This window comes from Euphorbia lathyris, chromosome 2 (assembly GCF_963576675.1).
Source record: "Euphorbia lathyris chromosome 2, ddEupLath1.1, whole genome shotgun sequence".
Taxonomy (NCBI): domain Eukaryota; kingdom Viridiplantae; phylum Streptophyta; class Magnoliopsida; order Malpighiales; family Euphorbiaceae; genus Euphorbia; species Euphorbia lathyris.
Window position 1 is genome coordinate 35,001,254 of NC_088911.1, and position 24,390 is coordinate 35,025,643.

Sequence of the window (24,390 nt, forward strand, 5' to 3'; positions counted from 1 at the left end):
TCCCTTTCACTCTTCATCACTTTCTCTCTCTCATCCACCCCTTTCTCTCTTCTTCTTTAATGGTGGCAATCTAAGCATCAGTTCTGTTTTTTATTCTTCTAGTACTGATTTTTCCGGGTTTTTTAGTGATTTGATTTTTTCCGATTTGTCCCTTTCTCTATATGTTCCGATCAAGGAGAACAGAGCCATAATTTTGTACTGATTAGATTCAATTCAACAAAGGTGATGTGAGAAGGAAGTAGATTAAAAATTAGAAAAGGAGAACAGAGCCATAATTTTGTAGATGAACAAACGGAAGGAGAACGATGCCAATCGGTTCTTGATCAGTGACAGATGTGATGGAGAATAAGGCACTTGGTTGGCGGTATTTTTCTGGGAATCGTTTTTTAAGCTTTTAATTTGGGTGCCTATGAATTACAGAAATAGATGATCACGAACGGCTGAATCTAATGGGTGACAGATGTTATGGCCGTTGGTCACCGATTTAGGCATTAGCCATATGTTCAGCTTACTTTGTGCAATGGCTACTCTGCCGTCACAAGCAGCAAAGATTCCGATAAAAAACACCGAAACCCACACTTTCTGAAATAGTCGCTGCTCCTCCATCTTTCCACACACCTCTATATAACCAAGCAAAATAAGAGATTCACAACACAAAATCAACAGAAAAACAAGCAAGGAGACATCAATTAAATACTAAAAAAGGAAAAGGAATCTGAAAAGGATTGAGAATATGACAAGAAAAGGATCCTAATCCAGATTTAAGTAAGATTAGAGAAATGTCGAGTGTGTAACTGTTTCGGCGGTCTGCTTTCCATTGTCGTGGAATAAATTAGGAATGGTCATCGGTAAAGAAGAAGAGGGAAAGAGGTGGATGAGAGAGAGAAAGGGATGAAGAGAGAGAAAGAGACAAAGGGTAAAATGGGTATAAAATGTTTGAGAAAGAGGGAAGGAGAGAGACATCCGATTAAAAGGGAGAGTCAAAGGTCATAACTGATGGTCAATGGTCATAGTGGCCACCGGTGTAACAAAACATAAAGTTCAATGGCTATACCGGGAAGAAATGAAGTTCAGTGGCCATAATGTGAAAATGGGTATAGTTCAGTGGCCATGGGTGTAATTTACCCCATAAAAATTATAATTAATTACAAAAATTATAATTAACTTATATTATAAAATTTAATTTTCAACATAGCAAGTCAATACATCTAAATTTATTTTTTTATATATTACAAATAAAATATACTTTTACACTACCTAAATTCATAAATATTAATTTTGAAAAATATATACTAGATACTTAAAAAAAAATCCTAAACCATTCTGATTTTTTTTTTCCCTAGACCATTAATTTAAAAAATATAGTCTTTAGAATATATTAAGGTTAATGAATTAAGTTTAGTTTGACATAAACTTTTCTTATTTAAGCCTAATCCATAACAGGTCTACTAAAAAGCATACTTGAGACGGTATAGAAGAAGAAAGAGGTTACGATTCTACTTGCTGCTCTCCTCCGTAAAAATCCATCCTTTTGAATTATGTGGGTGTAACTTTTGCCGGGGAAGATTGTCAAGCTTGTTCTGAAGTGCTTTCTGAGCCAAGATCAGATTCTTCTTTTCCAAGGTTAGTCAAGAGTCGGAGTTCAAAAAATTAGATAGTCACTCCTTTGTCCAATTTCGAAGTTGGGCCCGGTTGGATTACAGAGCCCAAAAAGATAAATGGCCGCTTGAATTAGGTCAGCAGGTACCGTCCTTTCATAGCTTCGAGTTCAGGGTAGAGTGTAAACCATTTAGCGTAGCTGCTTTGTTCGAAGTCTCTCTTGCACGACCATGGACAGGAAGAGAAAAGCGAGGAATGAGACGAATCAGAAAATGGAAAAAGGCAACAAGAAGTGGAAAAGTAAATCATCGGGCAAGAAGACTGATATGAAAAATCAGAGGAAAACAGGTCCTCGGTTGCCTGCCTCGCTGCTAAGGGAGGTCGACCGCAGAAATCCAAATAATCAATTTGACAGTGACGAAGAAATCGACTCGGATGAGGGCAGGGACTTCTATGAGTATGAGGAAGAGGTGGCTGAAGAGGAGTCAAAGAAGAACCGCAGGTATGATCGTGTGGAGAACTACGAGTATAAGTTGCCTGAAAAATTCAAGGTTTGTTGCATTATTCTTCCCTGGTATTAAAATTTTGTTCTGATAAAGTTTTGAATGCCAACCTATAACAAATGTTAAGCGGAGTAGAGTAGGGACTTAGCACTCTGAGATGGCGCTAGTTGGTCTGAGTAGTTTGGGATGATTTGAAGAGATTCAATTATGGACAGAGGGGGCACGCGGTGCCTGGTGCAACTGGGCCGGCGTGGGTCCACCCCCTGCCCCCGCTGCAAATTCATCTGCTGGGGTCAAATTGCACCCCAGCAGATGAAGAAAGATGTCCAGCAAATTGCACCCCTGCTGCAAATTCATCTGCTCTGCCTGCAATTGTTGTTGTCAATTACCTTTTTCTGCTGATGCTTGAGCTCTTTAGTTGAATTTATTTGATGGCTTTTCTTGTGCTATGGATTATAGACATGATGATGTGAAATAATGGAAAGGTGAATAGATTGTTTTGATATAGTCTTTTGCACCATAGGATTCAATAAATAAAAAAAGTTGCAATAGAATTGTGTGCTTGTTAACTTGTTTTTTTACTTTTCCATTTATAAGATTACTGCCTATGTTGCATGGAAACGAAAATGGAAACTGATCCTGGAACGGAGACCGGGCCTTATTTCTCAAAAAGTATAGCTAGGAAACAAAAATGGACACAGAATGCTGATACTGAAGAACAGTTTCTGTGCAACATAGGTTGCTGCTGAACATCTAGCTATTCAAGAAATTATTTAATAAATTTGTACCACAGTTTTTATACAGGAAATGATTAAATGATGCATAAGTGTGAAAAAATAGTTACTTTGGTTAGTCACAAAAACTGAAGGTTATGAACAAATACTATTATAGTGGGAATGCTTTGAGAGATGAATCTCTTGTGACTTGATTAGAATTCTTTGAGATGATTGAGAATCTGGTGTGCATTTTGAGATGAATATCAGAATATAGGCACGTTGTGAATTTTTAAAAATGTGCAAGTAAATTTGAATTGGACTCTAAGAAGGGATGCAGAAATGCAGAATCTTACATCAGTCCTTTGTGTGCATTGACTACCATACTTATGCTTTTTATATCAGGGTTTTCTGATCAATCATTAACAGGCCAAAGTGTTAGGAAAAATATGTGACAACAGTGTAGTTGATGTTTAGATTACTTCCTAACTTAGATTGTTTTGTCTTTGACATTTGAATTCTTCCTGGTAAAGGGCACCTTGTATGAAACAAAAATGATCCTAAACAAACCAATAATTTGAACCTATTGAGAAAGCAAGTTATGAAAGAGTCTGTATTGCGCTGGGCTTTTACATATACATTGTTTATGTGTAGGGAGGGGAAAAACAGATAACATATTTAGGAAAAAACCCATTCTGTTTCAAGACAAAAATACCTGCCACCCACCCCACGCTAGAAATTTTCCTCCTCTCAGTTGTCTGTCGTCTGCCGACCGCCAGCCCAGCCGCCCAAGCTTGCACCTGGGGAAATAAATTACTGATTTCACCACTGCTCTAATGCTAGATTGTACTGAAAAAAGGCTTCCAAAAGGAATCTGTTTGGAGTATGTGGCATCAATGGGATATATATAATAATTTGCCAAGTTTTACTTTTCTAGATCCTCTTTCAGGGATTAATAATAGAATCATAGCTTTTAAAGGCGCGCCCAAGGCTCCAGGCGCACAAGGCACTGAGCTGAGTGCCTTAGTACCCCCAAAGGTGCGCGTTGTCGCCAAGGCGTGCCATGGCACGCCTATATATTACATGGGTTTGTTCTTAGACTTTTAATCTCCACCATTGGATTAGACACATCTAGTGTCCAAAATAACAATAAAAAAAAAGGAAGGCTTTGAAGAGACACAGATACACAACTGGAAGCTGACTTTGTAGATGATTATGATGAGGTTGAAGAGGATCAGATCCTTGAACAAGAATTTGATGATGTTGGGAATGGGGAGAGTGATGGTGATGAATTTGCAGGCTTCTGTTGAGAAGTAGCTATTAGCCAAATGACATAAAACAATTAATGTTCTTTTACTTTTTTTTAATTGTATTTTAGCAACTTATCTGAACTTCTTAATATTTGTTAAATTTATACTAAAATTAAAAGTCAAAACACGTGTTAGGTTCCGTCAGTTTTGTTAACTATTCATTGCAAAAGTTGAATGGTTCTGGCTATATTTTTCAAAGTAGCATTAATGAGTATGTGTTCAATTTATATCTCTACTTCTCGCAATATCATGCAGGATGAGAATGTGCTATCAGATGATGATGGTGAGGATGAGAACAATGACTACAATACTGATGTTAAACGCAAAAACATAGGCCAACTTGATGATGATGTTGAAGAGGAAGATGATGAAAAGCATTTGAGAATGTTGCAAGGGATCACTGGAATGCCAACTGAAGCTTTTGAAGGTACTATTTTTTTCCCTTCATTGTTTATTATGTTTAGCAGCATGCTTCATGTGATGGCATATCTGACTGTTCCAAATCCTGAAATCTGTATAACTGTTTGGAAATTTATTGGGAATTTCACTTGTACAAATGTAAATAAGTTGACTGAGTGGGGTGTTACTCTCTGTCTATTTTTGTTAAAATGATTATTTAATAAAAACTACTTTTCAAAGCTTTCTGTTAATTTTTACTACAAAAGTGTGTACTTTTATCATAACGACTGTGTTCTGATTTTACTATCGCTAATATCTAACTAGGTCATAATTTAGGTCGGCACAATCAGCTTTTCCATGTACTACACTGTATGAGGTTTTTTATTAGAAAGATATTTAAATGAAGTCCCTTCTTATAGTTCTATTCAAGCCAATTTCAAGTCTGCCATTTTATGTTTATTCTTCTTATGGTTGACAATTGGAAAAGTTGTTCATGAGTTACATCAAATGATCATGCCCTAAAACATACTGTATAGAGTTGCATGTAAATTGCTTTTCTAGTATACTAATTGATAGCAGGACTGATCTCAATTGTATAATATTGTCAGGCAAGAAGCGGAACAAGAATGCTGTCATGTCAGAGGCATATCCTGAATCTGAATACAATCCTAGTCATGACGTTCTAGATGGTGATGGTCGAATTAGTATTGATGAACTTTTGGGAAGCCTTCAGGATACATCTAACTATCACCAACTTCGGAAGAGAATGGAAAAGAATTCTGCTGCTCTCCATGCTCCACTTGCAAAGGGAATTCAGGACAAGGTGGATCGGAAGGTAGCTTATGATTTATCAAAGAAAGATGTTACAAAGTGGGAACCCATAGTTAAAAGGAATAGAGAGGCTCCTAGTATTATTTTTGACAGAGACATAGATTTGGGGTTTTCAACTTTGGGAGCAATAGCTTCTGAATTTGAGCCTAGAACAGAGTTTGAGAAAAAGATGGCTTCATTAGTTTATGATCCCAAGGTTATGGAAGCTCACAAAGAAGATGGTGCCAGACTCCTTGAGTTAAATAAGGTGATGCTGTGATTTCTTTGTTCAGTAAATTTAGTGGTTTTAGTATTTATTATGCTCTAATTACCTATGCTTCTTCTTCAACGCTGGTTATGAATTCTTTCTTGTTTTCCCCTTTTTTTTGCTATATAATTGCTACAAAGAAATCAATAAAAAATGTTCAAAATATTTTTGGTTTGCGGATAGAAGTTTATCACGATGATCATAAGAATTGGTTAGTAATGTCTCAGTCATTTTATCAACTTCAGAAAATATGTGAGTGATATATTTTGTTGATTAAGTTTTGTATTTTGTTTGGTTATGAGGTTTTCATTATTTAACATATAACTATCATAGTATCATATCATGACATTAGCGTATGGTCAGGAAATCTGTAATTGTATAATGTATATGATTCTTGGTTCAGAGGCTTTTTGTGCAGGCAAAATTTAAGGCCATGTGCACAGGTTCTTCTTATAAAGAAGATCATTATCAATAGCCTACATCCGAGATATACTTTAAATTCAATTCATTATCTCACCTTAATTAAACATAATATATATATATATATATATATATATATATATATATATATATATATATAAATTACAGCATACTAATCTCACAAGGTGCAGTTTTGTCTTCTCTGAAATTGTAGCTTGGATCTTCCTTTGTATCTATTAATCCGAGTTTTATGAACGCTAAATTTTGGTGCTGGATTAGTATTCCTTACTGTAGTTTTTGTGCCCTCATCAAATAATTCAATCCCTACCTCCCCTAATAGTTAGCTTGATTTTTCAGATTCCTGGATTTCCACTGACCTAAGTTTATTTCTACTTCCACCGAACTTGTTGTCATCATGTTGTGATGATGTGCTATATTATTTTGTAAATTGTATGTGGAACTTGAGTAGTTAAGTTACTGGTTTAATCTTCCACATTAGTTTTGTTTTCTTCTTTTTCCTTTTTCCACAAAAGAGTTATTAAATGTTTCCTGTGTTCAATGGTTGTTTACAGTTATCTGCTGAAGATGTCAGAGAAAAGTTGAATCATTTTGCTAAAATGCGCAGTCTTCTCTTCCGACATGAGGTGAAGATGAAAAGGGTTAAAAAAATAAAATCTAAAGTTTATCGTCGCTTGTTGAAGAAAGATAGATCAAAAATGTCATCTGATGGGATGTATATGGATCCAGAAGAAGCCAAGGAACAGGCAATGAAGCAAGAATTCAAACGGGCAGAGGTGATAAATGATTTACAGAATTATTTTTACAAACTTCAATAATGTTAGAGTAAACTTATTGTAATGTATTTTATTCGGTGTAGGAACGAATGACTTTGAAGCATAAAAATCGTTCAAAATGGGCAGCACGCATTTTGGAGCGTGGTCTCAGTATCCAAGATGAAGGTACAAGAGCAGCTGTGGCTGAACAATTACACCAGCATGCTCTTTTGACTAGGAAAATGAACTCGATGAGGGATGGTAGCAGTGATGACAGTAGTGATGAAGATGAGGAAAATTCTGATGATCCGGGCCATGATGGGCAGTTAAATATTTTAACTAAAGCAAAAGAGAAGACACTTAAAGTGCTAGAAGAAGATGATGAAGTGCCAAATTCAGGAGTGCTTTCTTTACCTTTCATGGTAATTCTAATTACTTTCTTTTCTGTTGCTTTTCATTGTTGTTGGAGGTGTGGCAGAGTGGTTGGGAGTTGGACTATTGGAGGGCACTTTGATTGAAAATAAAGGAGTTTGATTTTCAGTTTTATTCTCTATATTATGTATATCCTTTTTACCCTGATTCATTTGGAGTTGGTGCATAAAATTCATCTTTACCTTATCTTTTTTTATTTGCTGGGTATAGGTACGAGGGTTAAAAAAAAAGAAGGAACAAGCTGTTGAAGAAGCTAAGCTTGCTCTTCAGGAGTACGAGTCATCATCGCAACAGCTGGAAAATGCTGGTGGGGAAGAAAATGCAAAAGTTGGCTCTGTGAGTGGTAGAAGAGTGTTTGGTGGGACCAAAGTGCAGGTTAATGAACGTAGTAATAGAATCCCATCATACAATATTGATGGTAATAGTGATAGTGAACACGAATTCAGAGTCGGAGAAGATTTTGATAACATAGGCAGAATAAATACTGTGCAGAAAGATGTTAATATTAATTCTGTTTTGCTTAGTGAGGGTTCTGGGGTTCAGCAGGGTTCTATGCTTAAGGTAATGACATTTCAGATTTGTTTTTGGATTTAGTTGCTGAAGTACCAAATAAGTAACATAAAATAAGACGGTTTGTGGTGCAGAGTTGTGATGATATTGCTGGAGAAACAGGTCCCAAGACAGCTTATGAAGTGTCAATATTTGTGTCAGATTCTTGGAAAAAGGTGAAAATGTGTTTACATTTGTTATTCATCTGATATGGAAGAATTTGGTGTGTTCTCGTACTGATTCCGTTTGATTAACAGATGAAGAGCAACAATGAAGAGGATACTGAAACAAAAAAATCTCCAAAGGTTATTAAACATGTTGTAAAAAGTCAAGATGTAGAGGTACAGTCTCTTCTGTCTGTGCTCGTTTGTTTATTTGTGGTGTTGTGATTTGCTGTTTCTCATATATTTTTCTCCTGCTTTTGAAATATTAGGAAGCTAGTGAGGAAAGTGATGCAGATAGTGAAGGACAGATGGTAGATGAGGTTTTATCTTCAGACCGTAAAGATTCATATCGTCTTCCTTCTCAAGAGGAGCTTATTCGTGAAGCTTTTGCTGGGGATAATGTGGAAGAAGAATTTATGAAGGATAAAGAGGAATTATTGAATGAAGAAAATCCTGAACCTGAAAAGCCTGTCTTGCTACCCGGTTGGGGACAGTGGACTCATGTACAAAAGAAGAAAGGTGTGCCTTCATGGATGTTAGAAGAGCATGAAACTGCAAAGAAGAAAAGAGAGGAGGCTCTTAAGAAAAGGAAGGATGCACATCTTAAACATGCTATTATTTCAGAAAAGTTAGATAAAAAGGTACGATGTTACTACGTGTCACTTATAGTTATATCTATTGCGTCTTTCACTAAATCGAATGATCTTATTGGTTTAAATAGTTAAGTTACCCGGCAAAAAAACCCTAAGCAAAAAACGTATTACATTTTAAGACTCTGGTCGGTTGTAATAGCCATTTTATTGAAATGCCATGTTTAAAAAATGATGGCTACGATGGAATGATGTGAGATTAAAAAATATTGGTTCTTTGTTCACATGCTAGCTCAAAATATTTTGTTTATTCTGTTGGTTAATGAAACTGTCTGTTTCTATTGGGTGATGCAGACTGAAAAACTGCATACAAAATCAGTTCCATACCCTTTCACAATTAAGGAAGTTTACGAGCAGAGCATCCGCAAACCAATTGGACCCGAATCCAATCCTGCAACAGTAGTTGGAGCTCTGAATCGGCCTGAAGTAAGTGACTTCTCTGAAATTCACATCCCATGTTTGTGTTGTATTCATTTTGTTACTGGACATTCATCATAGGAACCTATACCATTGAAATTAGCATGAGCCTATTAGGAATGGATGTTGAATTATTTATTTACTTGTTTGTACAGGTGGTGAAAAAGCCAGGGCTGATTATCAAACCAATAAAATTCGAAGATGTCGATCCATACGAAAGAGAGGAGCACAAGAGCAATGGACCCAAGCATAAACCAAAAGCAAATAGTAGTCATCCTAAACCAAAAGCAAATAAGAGTCGGCCTAAAATGAAGCCAGTGGTGGCAAAATCATGAGAAGATGAAGATTTTAATTGTGCGATTAATTAATAGTATTACCGCATTTCTATTTAATTCTTTGCGATTAAGGAAGTTCTCAGATTTTTGCCTTTTATCTGGGAACCATAGTGTTTTGTTGCAAATTGATATAGAAGCTAAAATTTTGTTGAAGATGAGAGAATATACTATATGGTGGTCAAGAAAGTAAGCCGTACGCCTGCCTGCCTGCCTGCATCCTTGTTGCAGTAATGAACCCTTGATTCGGTAAAATTATTGCAAGCATCCGGTCTTCATAACCATACAGGAAACGACACGTGTTGTTTCCAAAAAGGAATCCTCCAACCCCTGGGTGTTCTCAATAAAAATCCCTTGTTTCGGGGTCAATGTTTTGCACTTGTTAATGTATTACTTATTCATATTCTAATTACCTTTTATAACTGTGATTTGTGATTTGTGATTTATCTGATTTGTTGAGTTCAAAAGTTGATGCAGATCAAATCACATATACTGATAACACACATACATCAAATCATTGAAGTTTATAAATTGTCAACAAGTTTATTTATAACTTTAAGTTTTAAAGTTCAAAAGATGGTAAATTACATATGTGACGTACAATCTTTGTTCCTTTTCACATTTTCGTGTACAATCTTTGTTATTTTTGCAACCTTTAATTTTGTACATAAAACTGTATAATCAAAGTGCGCAACCTTCAATTTTGCGTATAAAATTGTATAACCTTTTGGCGACCTCCCATTAAAATGTACAGTCGGTAAATATGACCACTCAATGCACCACGTTAGCAATTTGATCTCCTTAAGAGTTCAAACTTATTGACGTGGCATGTAGATTTCGCAGTGATCGGTCAACTTTTGACTTTTAGTGAGGTCAAATTACTGACATGACGCATTGACTTTGTGTGGACCGGTCACAATTATTGGTTGTACACTTTAATTGAAAGTCACCAAAAGGTTGTATAATTTTGTGTGCAAAATTAGAAGTTATACACCAAATTGTGAAATAGGGTAAATGTTGTATACCATGTATGTAATTTACTCTTAAAAAAAGTGCACAATATTAATACAAGGGAAAAAGCATATTTAAGCCCCTGAACTTTACCTGTTTTAAGGATCAAGCCCCTGATCAATTATTTTTCCACATTGAACCCCCGATCATTGATTTTGTTATGGATTTGGTCCTTATTTAACTTTTCTGTCGAGTTTGGACTGCATACGTCGTTAGGGCGATTCGGCTTGTTGACATGGACAAATAAAAAAAAGATTTCTTTGACTAGGAGAGATAAAAATTAAAAATTAAAACGAAATTATAGAAATTAATTTTCAGTATATTCTTCCAAACTCGATTTTCTTCTCTCCCATTTTGTGATTTTCAACATTAGAATTGCCAAATCGATATTCTCATCTCCTAAACTCGACAAAAAAGTTAAATAAGGGCCAAAACCATAACAAAATCAATGTTCAGGGGCTCAATGTGGAAAAATAATTGATCAGAGGCTTGATCCTTAAAACAGATAAAGTTCAAGGGCTTAAATATGCTTTTTGCCTTAATATAATTGTAAGATTTATGGTAACTGTATTACTCCTCAAAGTTAAGGAGGCACCGTTAACTTGTTTCGTAATGATAGAAATTGTGATGTTGGTAGAGGCTTTATGAAAACATACGCGGTTTGTACCAGAGTGGGAATATTCTCACATTAACATCCGTAACCATGCGACTTCGGAGGCAAGGGAGGTAAGAGCCCTATATTCCGCCTCTATGGACGAAACGGAAAATGTTCGTTGCCTACAGGACGCCACGTAATCAAATTGGGTCCAACAAAAACCGTATGGCCAATAGTGGACTTTCTGTCATCTAGGTCATCACCCTAGTCAGCATCAATATAGCCACCAATGTCTAAGACCGACCACGGCAAATACAAAGGCCATGACAGAGTCGATCATAAGTACTGAAGAATTCGTTTGATTGCTTTCCAACACTCCAGAGTTGGCTGATGCATAAACTGACTTACTTTGTTGATAGAATAGGAAACATCTAGCCGTATGATAGATTCATATAGCAAGCTACTCATTATACTATAATACAAGGTCGTACCGAAGAACGGTTCATCAACTTCTTGGCTTAGTTTAGCTGAAGCACAAGTCGGGGTAGAATTAACTTTAGCATGAGACCTAATGGACTTGACCATTAATTTAGTGTAAGATCATTTTGAGTCTAATGAGCTTCCAAGCCAAAAAAGAAAAATATAATAGACGACCAAGATCCTTAAATGCAAATTTTGTTTGTAACTGAGTAATGAGACGAGATATAGCCTATTTGCCAGTGGTCGTAACAAGAATATCATTTACATACAACAAACGAAAAAGCTGTATTATCACATAGAGAAATGAATCATCTAAATCTTTAGAAATATATCCTAATACCGAAGATAATACCATATTATCACATTTTCACCATTTAAGATACATTGCAAAAGGAATAAGCGGAGGTTTAAGATCACCTCTTAAGACAAATCAAGTTTTCCTTTAGCAGAAACCAATCTTGATAGCTCTTAACCAAGAACGATTGTTACCAAATGTGAGAGGAACACTTACAAAAGTATCCATTAATGCTCAAGGTGATCAACATTCTCTCCGTCTTTTCTTAAAGTTCTTCAACTATCTTTCGCTTCAGTAGAGCGAATATTGTGATTATTGTTCACCATTTATTCTTCTGTTTTCTTCAACAAGCAATTGGAAGGAATTTATTCTATCGTTGTTGTAGGTTATTATTGCAAGTTCTCCAACTATTCTAGTTTAAATGCGAAAGAAAAGTGGATGTTCTGATACCATGTATATATTAATGGGGATTGAGGAGAAAGAAGATCGCATTAATAATGAAAAATTCAATCCTTACAATAAAAACAATAACGAGGAAATAAACTAGAGTTTACATATATACGGGAAGAGAAAAATAAATGCTAACTAACCATAGTAGTTAATTAACTCTAACTAATTGATCAAGTAATCATCATAATTAATTTAGTAACTAACTTTTTAACTTATAAAGGTAACTAACAAATATATTATAATTCTCTATAGTATTAAACTATATCCGTATTAGAAGTGGATCGCTTGGATTCAACTCGGAAAATCTCCAAATTGTGTCTAATAAGAGCTAATTATACAATTTGGTTTGGTTTTAGAAAGAAGCCACATGTTTGGTTTTGACTATTTTTATTTGAATATTTGGCCTAGCTACTCTTGAGAATTTAAACTCTTTATAATTATACCTAATATAAATCAATGATAAAATTCAATCCGATTCTTAAAAATAAATAAGTTCAATTTTGATTTTTTTTTTTTTATTTGATCTGACTTAAAAATCTACAAGATGCATTCTCAAAATCAGTATGATACAAATGTTTTCTTTCTTTTTTTTAGAAAAAGAATACAAATGTTTAGAAAGTTGAGTTTTTCATTTTCATTTTTTTTGTGTGAATTTTATAATCAATAGAAGTGAAGATAGAAGCAACCATATTTATTTTCCCTCGTATATATGCAAATTTTGAATTAATTTGGTACCCATACCAGAATCCACCGGGAAGCAAGACGGCATCTTTTCTTTTTCTTCTTCAAACCTCTGCAAGAGCTAAATTTTATACACTCCTCATCAACAAGAGGATACTAGAAAACGAAAGAAAATGCTACACGAGCTTTTGCTAGCACTGTTAGGCTACACTGGTGATCTCATAATCGACGACAGAGAACACCAGAATTCTATCGGCGTTCCCTTATCCCCTGACGCTTCCATCTCTGATGAATGCTCCTTCAAACTCGCTCCTGACATTTCCTTCATCCAGCCAAGCGATAGGTTCTCTCAATTTTCTCCATACTTCTCTCATTTAGGGTTCCTTTTATGATTCTTTTGCTTTAATTGCAAATTTTGATGATGTTGCAGGGATCTGATTGAGAGAATTATCACATTGGGATTTTACTACAGGGAGCTTGATCGATTTGCTACTAAGTCTCGGAATTTGAGTTGGATAAAGTCTGCCTATGTGTCTCCCTTGGCTAGAGCTACTGAATTGTCACGCAATACAACGGGAAAACCAAGTGTGTACAGGAGGGCCATCGCTAATGGCATTGTTGAGATTCTCTCCGTCTATAGGTCTGCTGTTCTTCACATTGAGCAGAAATTGCTATCAGAATCTGTGCATATTTTGGCCAGTGTAACCCAAGGCCTCAATAAGGTTGGACTTGGTTCAATTTGCCAGAATTGTTTTTTTTTTCTTGCAATTGCCAACTTCTATTTATCTATTTTTTGTTTCATAGTTTTTTGTCCTCCTTCCTCCACTTTATGAGCTTATTCTAGAGATTGAGCGCGATGACATTCGTGGAGGTCAACTTCTTGACCTTTTACACAAGCGGTGCCACTGTGGGGTTCCTGAACTGCAGACTTGCATTCAAAGGTTTGTTCATAATGTGCTTTTGTTGTTGTCTTAATTATGTATTTTTTCTGATGGACATGGTGCGATTTTTTTCCCTTCGTTTCTTGGGGACTTCTGTGCTAGTTATTTGGTATCTGAATGGTTGCTGAAAGCTTCTAAATTTCATGAGTTGTTCACGGTTAGGGCACATTTTCTTTCAGTCTATATGCCCTTTCTATGACTATTCACTTGACAGCAGATTAATATTTGATGATGACTTTTCTGTTGATGAATATTGTGTGAAAAACCAAATAGGCTTCTTTGGCATGGACATCAGGTCTTTTATAACCAACTTGCGTCATGGATGGTTTACGGTATTCTTCAAGATCAGCATGGTGAATTCTTTATTCGAAGGTAAACACACAGACACTTTTCTTGAACCAATATCATTGAAATTTTTTAGATGCAGCATTCTTTAAAAACTTCATGGGTTAAAACAGATGTGTATAAGCATCTAGATATATGGTGAATATTTTATGCGTTCTTCTTTTTGGTTTATGCATTCTTCTCTTTAGTTTGTGCATCTCATTTATGCTTTTACTTCATTATACTACCTGAACTTTGTTATATATGGATATATTAATTTCCAGGCAGGAAGACAGGGATGTAGAGCATAACTCATCTCAACCAGATATGTCAGAGAAATTGGCTCGCTTGTCAACTGATGATATGTCTTTAACAGATTGGCACTTGGGATTTCATATATATTTGGTATCCTTGATTTCTCTCTTGTTGTACTCTATTATCTAAAAATAAACGTGTTTACTGTTTTTGTTTGTTGGTCAATCTAAATTGGATAAAATGGATGGCAAGATGTTGCTGATAAGAGGATGCCATTAATTAGTTAGAGAGCACTTTGAGAGAGGAAGTTTAGAGAAATTTCATTTCTTTTATGAAAATTCTACTCTTTTCTCCTATTTTTATAGTAATGTAGAAGGATCCAGGTGATATAAAAGTTAAAACTGGCTTACAGTATCTGAATCCTTGCAGAACTTGATAACTGCTAACTAATCAACTCAGCTTGTATCTTTAATCATCAACTCTGCTCAGCTCCAATCTTCTGAAGTAACTGACAAAAACTTTCCATTAGCAATACTTGCCATTAGATTGCGGTAGCTACTCTGTTGTTGTTATGCCTTTTTGATAGAGATAATCCTGGAACTAATCACAGTAGGCCTGTGCTGGCCCATTTATCTTTGGAATGCAATTCCAGAAAGAAAAGGTGTGCAATGGACAGTAGGTGAGCTGGGGGTTAGCCATGCATCATGCATGGGAGTGTGTTTAACAGTTTTTGGCAGTGGAAGGGGGGTGGGAGAATTTGTACAAAATTGGTGTTTGGCTCTTAGCTTTCAGCTAGGAGAGAGGGAATAATCCCTGGACGTTGCTTAGCAGTATTGCATCTATCTTTAACTTTTGCTTTCTAAATTTCAATCACTTGTTGTACAGCTCTCCCAATATCCCGATTATTATATCTCTGTTATTTGCTCTTTGTGTTGGTTGCATGCAGTAAGGTTTTCTAAAATTGTGCTGCATTATTTGCTTGTACTATGGCAAGTCTCAATATGCCTTTAGTGTGTTCTAATTTATTTGTTTTAGAAACCATTACTAATTCATGTAGTTTTGCAGGATATGCTGCCAGAGTATATTCATATGCGGATTGCTGAATCAGTTCTTTTTGCTGGTAAAGCCATCAGGGTTCTTCGAAATCCAAGCCGTACCTTTCAGGTTAAGGATCCTTTGCATAATCAGCAGATACCAAAAGGTTCTGCAACGATGCAAGGATTTACAGGACGGTTTGCCTTCCAGAAGGAGCCGCTTGTGGATAGAAACCTGATTGGAGAAGAACTACTTCCACTGTCCGAGGCAGATAAAATTGAGGCTTTGCTTCAAGGCCTGAAGGTACATACGTTTCCTCTCTCTGTATTACAATAGAAACATCTAGCAGCAACCCTTTGTGGTAATGCTGTGCTTAATTTATTTTACGAATTACTGTCTGTATCTGTCTCTTGCATACACAGACTGGTTCCACTGGGCAAACATATTTATTGTTTCTACAAGAGTGAAATTCTTATTCTGAATGAAGTTTCATTGTATGCAGGAAACGTCTGAATTCCACAAAAGATCTTTTGAATGCGCTGTTGATTCTATTCGGGCAATTGCAGCTAGTCATCTTTGGCAGGTGCTGCATATTGCATTTTTTCCCTTATCAGAGCATATAAATTATATGTATTTCTTCATTTATGCAGCTTGTGGTTGTGCGGGCCGACTTGAATGGGCATCTGAAGGCCCTAAAAGACTATTTCCTTTTGGCAAAAGGAGATTTTTTCCAGGTAAATCCTCTTTTACCTTGCTCTATAAACTCTTTGTACTTTTTCTTATTAATGCACATTGGCTCATGATAATTGCTTATCTAGTGTCAACATCAATCCATTTGATGCTGTATGTTGATACACTTTTAGGTGTAAAACCAATTTGGTTTTAATAATGTGATTATTTTGCTAGTGTTTTCTGGAGGAGAGTCGTCAGTTAATGCGTTTACCCCCCCGCCAGTCAACTGCTGAAGCTGATCTACTGGTCCCATTTCAGCTGGTACAAACATGATTTTTTACTTTATTGTGGATCAACTATTCATTCTGTTAGCTCATTAAATGTTCAATTACCAAGTCCAACGATTTGCAATGTACTTGTTGGTACTCATGATTCAGGCTGCTATAAAGACCATTGGTGAGGAAGATAAATACTTCTCTAGAGTGTCCTTGAGGTTGGGGCCAATCTTTTCAATCATAAGTTTGAACATTTTTATTTGTCTTTCTTTTTAAAATTGTATTAACATAATCTATTCATCAATTAGGATGGCTTCATATGGAATCACCGCGAAATCCTCCGAAGTAGATTTATCCAAATCAAAAGCACATGCTGATGCAAACTCTGGTGCTGCATTATCAAACACTTCTTCAGATATGTTTTCTGATGGTTGGGCTTGCATTTCTCTTGAATATGCTGTTGATTGGCCTTTACAATTGTTTTTCACCCAAGAAGTGTTGTCCAAGTAAGATACTAATGCTTTTCTTCTCTTCTTTTGTATACATCTATGTTGCTTTCCTTTTGTTACTGTGAGTTTGAACGTTCTTTACAAATTCTTTCTCAAAGCCGAAACTATTCCAATTAATAACTAAAAGTTGCTCAGTTGTTTTTCCCTATTGTTTTGCACCCATGTTAACATCAAGCTTGCTCTAGGTACCTTAAGGTCTTCCAGTATTTGCTTCGGCTGAAACGAACACAAATGGAATTGGAGAAATCATGGGCCTCTGTGATGCATCAAGATCACACTGATTTTGCCAAGCATCGCAATGACCATAACTGCTCAATATCTCAGCAGAGACGACAACGTTTTAGGCCAATGTGGCGTGTTAGGGAGCATATGGCATTCTTAATCAGAAATCTTCAGTTTTATATTCAGGTAATTAATGATGTAAATTCTGGCTACTCTTTTGGAGATGATTTCTCAACATATATGCATGATTGGAAGTGGTAAACATAAAATCATGAGGCTGTATAGTAGCTTTTGCTTATTTAATATTAGAATCCTTAAGGCATCCAATATTAGAGGTATTTGTTTGTTTCTCTACACCAGACAGCCCGCACACGTAGCTTGAAAAGACAATGTGTTGACATATAGTAACCAAATTGCAACAGTCTAATCATCAGGATTATGTCAATAGGACTCTCGGAGAATGAAGCATGCATTTCTCTCCTTATGGTTGACTATAAGGGGGGGCGGCCCGGTGCACTACGCGTCCCCGCTTAAGCGAGGGTCCGCGGAGGGATCCCACCACAAGGGTGTACTGGGGGCAAGCCTTCCCCTGCCAATTTTTTGGCAAGAGGCCGCTCCAAAGACTCGAACCCGTGACCTCTCAGTCACACGACAACAACGTTTACCGTTGCGCCAAGGCTCGCCCTCTCCTTATGGTTGACTATAATGTTTTTTATTGTATGAAATAAACTTCTTGATTTTTTTACACGTTTTTGTAAAATTGTTTTACCCAATCTTTGGTAAGTATTTTCTCAGATAATTTTCTCATTAAAACTGTCGTCCTTTCCTTTTAGGTTGATGTGATAGAATCTCAGTGGAACGTCTTGCAAGCTCATATACAAGATTCTCATGACTTCACTGAACTTGTGAACTTCCATCAAGAGTAAGCAAACTAAATTTTTGTTGGCTCTTGCAACCATTACTTAATTGACTGGGCTTTTTGTATTGGATTTGTGCTTAACAACATTATAACCTATCCAGACTTTGTATTTGCTAATTAATGGTCGCAAATTGTTACTTTTAATTGCAGGTATTTGTCTGCTTTAATTTCACAGTCTTTCTTGGACATTGGCTCCGTGTCAAGGATATTAGACAGCATAATGAAACTCTGCCTGCAATTTTGCTGGAGCATTGAAAACCAAGAAAATAACCCAAGTACATCTGAATTGGACCATATAACAGAGGTTTCTTTACTAAATATTCATCGTCTGAATTCATGCATAATATAGGTTTGGCAAAAAGTAGATGGCCTCATAAGCATTCGAAATGCTTGTGCCTTTCTATTTTGGGTTCGGATTTAGCTACATTCGTCATCATGATTTTAATTTGCTTGCGTTATCTCTCGTCTCTAAATGGTTCCGTTCTTTTTCTGTGTTCTCAGGAATTTAACAAGAAATCCAACTCCTTGTATACAATATTGCGCAGTAGCAGGCTGGCAGGGAGTCAACGTGCCCCATTTCTTAGGCGATTTCTTTTGCGTCTAAACTTTAATTCATACTTTGAGGCAAGTCCATACCCTTCTCTCTGTAAATACACACACCCACTTATTGCTCCATAGTTTGGCAACAATTTTATTTTGCTTCTTCTGGCAGGCAACTGCAAGAGGGGTGCTCAATGTTGTTAGACCGTCTCCAACTCTTCCAGTTATAGATCAACAATAGCAATTTTGTGTTGAAGTTGCAAAATTTAAACAGGGAGATTCTGAAACATTATTTATACCATTGGTTGGACAATTCTGTGATGCGTTCTGCTGAGTTTCCATGGAAGATGGAACTATTCTCAGCAAGGTAACTCTTTGGAAAGTTGGGTGTATGGTCGGTTTGCGTCTTGTTGACCAACAAGTAATTATCTATTCCTTGAAAGTGAGATGAAATTTTTGGTGGCTCACTTGGCGCGATTTTTTTTTCTTTTCTTTCTGTAAGATGCCTACCCATGCTTGATTGTTGCTCTTTGGCATCAACTTTACAATACACTTGTACAGGCTGTGTAAGTAAAGTGTTTTGGTTTTGTATTATGAAAAAATCATTTTCTTCTTCTTCTGGAATGTTCCTTCTGTTTCAAGGATTGGTTAGCAAAATCAAGCTATTTAGCAAAGGTTCAGCTATCCTTGTTGGCTCAGTATTCTTCACTTGAGATTTGGCTGGATAGCGAGAGGTCTCAAGTATAATCTTTTTGATTATTTTTTTAATTAAACTTCTGGTTTTGATCAATTATATATAATTGAACACACAAAAATACTGGTAATAAAAAATTAGTTATAAATATCAAATTCTATTAAAAAAGTACTAAACTACTTTTAGCAAGTACTTTTTTTTTTGTAGACATCTGAAATTACATTTTACACAGATGAAATAAGTAAATATTATTTCAATCGAACTTTATATTTACATCTAACTTTTCCGGTTTAAGTCAATATGTCAAATTAAAAAATTAAAATTTAATCAATAAAAATATGAAGAACCAGAGGACTTATGATGCATTTTTTCTTCTTCTACATATACATATTTGAAAGCAATTGAAATTAACAACTTGCTAAAACTGAATTGAACAAAAATTCATAAAATAATTATTCCCATTTAAACTTACACGAGTAACTTTAGCTTAAAATAATTATTTCATTCTACCTTTTATATCATAAGTAAAACAAGATTTGGAAACTTCTGAATGCATCTGCAAATTGCACAACCAACCAGCCAACAAGATTATGTTTTTTTACCATAATGCAGAATATAGACAAGCATTATAATATACAAGCCATGCCGTAAATAAGCAATCAAATATATTTCAAAGGGAAAGGATATGATATCACTGACATTTACATCCATCTATAAACTAAAGCTCATCGAACCCTTCTTCATCCCCTTCCTCCTCTACCCTATTGAATTCTCTCCTCCATGTTTCCATCTGCCAAAATTGGAAAAAAGGCAAATTATATTTGGGAATTGCTTGAAATGTAGCCGGTTCCATTCATGCTGCTCGCGAAAGAAGCTTATTCCCATACTATGAAATTCTACTCCAAATGAAATTTCCAAATTGGAGGTTTGGTGCAAAAAGCATTGGCAAGACTTACTTCCTCATTGAGCAACAAATCCAATCAACTTCAAGCAAACCATAATGGCTTTATATGGTATTAGAAATAAGCACACACCTGGTCATCTGAATAACGTAATTGTTCTGCAACAAAAAGTATATTCTTGTAGTCTTTGGGTGCTAGTTCCTTCCCCAAACTCCTTGCAGCTTCATTATAACAAAGCATTTCCACCCGAAAACCATTACTCATGAAAAGTTTGTCCATCCACTTCTCCATGCTGGACTGTGTAAGAGACCATAAAGCAGGTGATGTCCCCCAGACAAAGAATAATTTGAAAAAGAAACTTAGATAAAAGAATTTATTCCTAAAATGATGCAAACTAACCTTGCTTCTAATTTCAGTTTTAGCTAACCATGCAGGCAGTTCTCCCAAGAACAGACACCCGTTCATAGCTAAGCTACTAACAATGCACAGAATTTCTTCAAAACTAGCCAAAGTCACGATGGACAGTCCCTGTAAGATGATATGTTCAAAATAACTCTATTGCGAAAGTAACCGAATATAAGTTATTGGAATTAGAATCATTAATCACCTGCATGGCCCATATGCTTGGGTGATTGCCATTGAAGCCTTTACTGTGCAAAGTTTGCTGTATATTTGAGGACTCCAATGGAACATGAAGAAACATGCAATTTCTTGGAATCTTAGCCCCAACACCTGATATCTTCAAAAAGACAGCATAACATTTCGTACTAATAATTTGAAGCAATAATGAATTATAATCCAGAAGTACATATTCAATGTTAAACAGCATATGATCGCACAGAATCAAGACAACACTCAACAGCCTTCTGATAGTTTAAATATTTATAATATCCTAAACAATAAATTTTTTTTATTTAAATGCATAGAATCTGATAGTACTGCATTAGTAAAATTTCTACACAACCAATGCTTCTCAGTTGTTTGTGAAGTATCAGTAATTCAGTACTCAAAAACATTGTTAAACCTATGTAATCATCAACATTGTCAAAAGCATCATCCTTGTAGCAAAATTTTGCACTTAGAAGATGATTAACCACTCAAAATTAGTGAAATGTGAATCACCTTTAAGCTTTTCAGCTGCTTGCTGGAATATCCTTTCAGGTGATATGTCAAATATTATAGATGAAGTTGGCCAGTTTAGTCGATATGGCCTTGTGTCCATCCCATCTGTCAACAAAACAACCTGCAAAATATGGATGAGAAGTAAACCAAAGAAAACGTGAGAATTGCTTAATCATGATATGCAACATACCTGCTTAATTCCATCAATATGGTTCACTGTACGCAATAACTTATCATCAATTAACTTGGTCGCAAGGCAATAATGGTGGGAGTACTTCTTTAAATCCATTTGCATTGTGGGATCAACCAAGCAACCAGCATATGGATCAAGAAAAAGCGGCTCTGCACACGAGTTCATGCAGATGAGTAAAATACTTCTTTGAAACAAAGTGTTTGATAAACAAGGAACCAACATAAATAGAGAAAGTAGAGCTATAGTATGAACTACAATTAGTTCTAAAAGCTTCGGTAGCAACCATCAAGCATACCATAAATAGCAGAGAGAACAGATCAGAAGATGCCATATGCTGGTGATGACAATGATTAAGCACCACAAAGGGATAGAGATCATACCATAACTTTCAGATGCTAAAAAAGGAACCTGGAATTCTATTGAGGGTTGACAGACATGATATATGGTTCTCTAATTGAAGTAAAAGTTAGATGATGCAATGATACAAAAAAATCCCAAACCAATAGGCGTCTATGCAAGAGAAGAGAACTCATTAGACATACCTTCTAGCCTAGCCAAGCCATTAAAGCTCTTCTGGGAGTAGTATATCTTTATTTAATACTCTGATTCAGCATGTAAAAGTAGATTGACTCTCGACATTTGAAACAAGTCACGAATAAGCTTTTAGTAGTAGTGTTAATAATTTTGAGTTCGTCAAACCATTTGTTTCTTCTCATTTAGTGTTCAATACAATACAATGTTTAAAGAGCTGCCATGATATAAAAGAGAAAAGGAGAAGTAATTTGCCTGGTCTATGAGTTTCCTGGAAACGAAGTGAAGCTGCTTTGATAGCCGCCTGGAGTAATGGATCAGCTTCGCCGTTGATTTTGGCTCTCAACCAGCTATTTTTCCTCGCATTCGAAGCGTATATGGAAGGTCGGCGACTGATAATTGTGGGTGCTAAATGTACAACGCCGACCGAACACATCTTCGCTGTTAGACGCCGGCGGTAGCTCTTTAGACTGCAACCAGATTGAGCGGCTTCATCTTCAACCGTCGATTCCTCCAATGCCGGTTGCGCCCAACCGACGCCGTAAAGCTACAGTTATCAATCTATTATTTTTTTTATGGAGGAAAAATATCTCGATTTATATATGAAGCCTCTTATTTTAAAACATTATGTTTCGATACCCTTTATTTTGAAACCTTCCTAGATTCGCCACATGGTTCCTTTTTCTCAATACATTTTACCAAAGTTTTTTTTCTTATAGATTCATTTAGACTCCATGTATAAAATAACACCAAATAGAGTTTAATATTTAAAAAATCATATCAATTTAGGTATAAAAAACTGAATGTAACACATTATTTATATTATTCTATAATGTTCTGTCAATTGTATAGTAATATGAATGATGTGTCACGTTCCGTCATCGATACCTAAATTGGTATCATTTTTTAAACGTTGAGCTCATATTAATGATGTGCAAAAATACTCATAAGTTTACAGTTGGAAACAATTTTACTTCTAATATCTAAAATTGTGTAATTTTACCTTTAAAATTGGCAGCAAAAAAACAAATTTAACCGTATCATTGGTAAATGGGTCAATTTATATGGTGGTATAAAAGATTATCTGTTTATGAGTCATGGAGTTGAAAAATGAAACATTGATAGTTGAGTGATGTTGGTACTTCTACCTTTCTATAATTTGATTTCTTCATCTGCTTTTCCATGGATTGGCCATATGGGATTGACAGATATAAATACATATGTAGAGATTATTTATTCAAATTATAGGTAGATTTGTAGGTCCACCAGAAAAATAATGGAAAAAGGTAAGCTTTTTAGCATTAATTAATTAATCACAACTAAAGCTTTATTTTTTATTTTTTATAAAATCACAACTAAACTTGTAAGGACCTACCAAATTATCAAGCCTAGCAGAAGAAGAATAGCTGGGTCCAAAATACTTGCATTTGCCATAGCACTTCGATTCGTGCACATAAAAAAACCCGAAACCAATTCGAAAACGAAATTAACAGAAATCAAAAAATTTAATAATCAGTTTCTGTGATGAAACCATTTTAGTTAAAAGATCAAACTGATAGTTAAAGGTCCACTTCGTATTAATAGCTAACATACCTCCATACGAAAAAGTACATTTGGGTTTGAAGCGTGATAACACATGCCCATATTACCATGTCCTGCAAATAACTCAATAAATGAGGCTATTAGGAATCGAACTCTAGACCACTTGGTCACCCTAGCTCTGATACCATGTCATGGATTGAATTGTTCAGTGACTGTTATTGATAAGTAATTATCTTTATATACATAATACAGTTCACGTTGTAGTGAATGTCTATTCCTATATTCTAGGCTAGTGATAAGAAACTAGATACAGATAATATGTAATTTACAAATAAATAAGATTGTCTCTAATATTAATAATTTACAGATAATATATAGTTTCAACCTTTAAAATTAATATTTTAAATATTTATTAGATTTAAATTCATTTAATAATATAATTTAAATATTTCAATTAAGTTATAAAATTACGAATTTTGATAAATTGAATATTATTAATTAATATTTTTTAAATTAAATACTTATTTTTAGTATTTATCAAATAATTATATTATTTAATACTTTCAACATTTATAATATATAGTACTTAATTTCAGCATTTAATTTTAAATTTTATCAAATGCTATTTTAATGTATAGTTTTTAATTTTAAAATTTTCTATTTTTAATTTGGTTTTGATTTCGAAATTCCAGATTTTATCGATTACGACCAAAAATGAATTAAAACAAAAAATAATATATGTATTAGTATATTTGATAATATTATATTCATTCCTAAATAATTACAACAATAGTTAAATATTCCTAATAACTTAGGGGCGTTTGGTTCAACCTTCGGAATCGAAAACGAAAATGAAATCGGAA

General features: G+C 35.2%; 3 protein-coding genes across 3 annotated transcripts; 2 read left to right on the plus strand and 1 right to left on the minus strand.

Moving 5' to 3' along the window:
- The first annotated feature begins 1,486 nt into the window (after positions 1–1,486).
- On the plus strand, positions 1,487–9,808 carry LOC136217739 (U3 small nucleolar RNA-associated protein 14). Its single transcript, XM_066004386.1, has 11 exons — positions 1,487–2,150; positions 4,381–4,552; positions 5,133–5,602; positions 6,595–6,816; positions 6,900–7,217; positions 7,438–7,788; positions 7,872–7,952; positions 8,034–8,117; positions 8,210–8,581; positions 8,885–9,016; positions 9,163–9,808. The coding sequence occupies exons 1-11, from the start codon at positions 1,830–1,832 to the stop codon at positions 9,340–9,342; spliced, it is 2,703 nt and encodes a 900-aa protein (XP_065860458.1). The 5' UTR covers positions 1,487–1,829; the 3' UTR covers positions 9,343–9,808.
- A 3,046-nt stretch (positions 9,809–12,854) lies between these two features.
- On the plus strand, positions 12,855–19,157 carry LOC136217740 (gamma-tubulin complex component 4). Its single transcript, XM_066004388.1, has 16 exons — positions 12,855–13,194; positions 13,282–13,573; positions 13,656–13,792; positions 14,066–14,164; positions 14,401–14,521; positions 15,437–15,709; positions 15,909–15,989; positions 16,057–16,140; positions 16,313–16,399; positions 16,516–16,571; positions 16,662–16,859; positions 17,048–17,270; positions 17,918–18,006; positions 18,154–18,307; positions 18,505–18,627; positions 18,716–19,157. The coding sequence occupies exons 1-16, from the start codon at positions 13,025–13,027 to the stop codon at positions 18,782–18,784; spliced, it is 2,256 nt and encodes a 751-aa protein (XP_065860460.1). The 5' UTR covers positions 12,855–13,024; the 3' UTR covers positions 18,785–19,157.
- Positions 19,158–19,815: 658 nt separating this feature from the next.
- On the minus strand, positions 19,816–22,564 carry LOC136217741 (O-methyltransferase 1, chloroplastic). Its single transcript, XM_066004389.1, has 7 exons — positions 22,241–22,564; positions 21,452–21,603; positions 21,262–21,382; positions 20,747–20,871; positions 20,539–20,667; positions 20,272–20,436; positions 19,816–20,027 (listed from the first exon to the last, which is right to left on the minus strand). The coding sequence occupies exons 1-7, from the start codon at positions 22,419–22,421 to the stop codon at positions 19,956–19,958; spliced, it is 945 nt and encodes a 314-aa protein (XP_065860461.1). The 5' UTR covers positions 22,422–22,564; the 3' UTR covers positions 19,816–19,955.
- Between the last annotated feature and the right edge of the window lie 1,826 nt (positions 22,565–24,390).

What these genes read in the sequence shown, in the direction of transcription:
- LOC136217739 (XM_066004386.1), top strand. Translation starts at nt 1,830, where the DNA reads ATGGACAGGAAGAGAAAAGCGAGGAATGAGACGAATCAGAAAATGGAA. An exon ending in TGCTTTCTTTACCTTTCATG is followed by an intron (nt 7,218 to 7,437) that starts GTAATTCTAATT and finishes TGCTGGGTATAG; the next exon opens with GTACGAGGGTTAAAAAAAAA. An exon ending in CAGAAAAGTTAGATAAAAAG is followed by an intron (nt 8,582 to 8,884) that starts GTACGATGTTAC and finishes TGGGTGATGCAG; the next exon opens with ACTGAAAAACTGCATACAAA.
- LOC136217740 (XM_066004388.1), top strand. Translation starts at nt 13,025, where the DNA reads ATGCTACACGAGCTTTTGCTAGCACTGTTAGGCTACACTGGTGATCTC. An exon ending in CAAAAGGAGATTTTTTCCAG is followed by an intron (nt 16,141 to 16,312) that starts GTAAATCCTCTT and finishes TTATTTTGCTAG; the next exon opens with TGTTTTCTGGAGGAGAGTCG. An exon ending in ATCTTCAGTTTTATATTCAG is followed by an intron (nt 17,271 to 17,917) that starts GTAATTAATGAT and finishes CTTTCCTTTTAG; the next exon opens with GTTGATGTGATAGAATCTCA.
- LOC136217741 (XM_066004389.1), bottom strand. Translation starts at nt 22,421, where the DNA reads ATGTGTTCGGTCGGCGTTGTACATTTAGCACCCACAATTATCAGTCGC. An exon ending in AGCAGCTGAAAAGCTTAAAG is followed by an intron (nt 20,872 to 21,261) that starts GTGATTCACATT and finishes TGAAGATATCAG; the next exon opens with GTGTTGGGGCTAAGATTCCA. An exon ending in CAAGCATATGGGCCATGCAG is followed by an intron (nt 20,668 to 20,746) that starts GTGATTAATGAT and finishes ATCATCTTACAG; the next exon opens with GGACTGTCCATCGTGACTTT.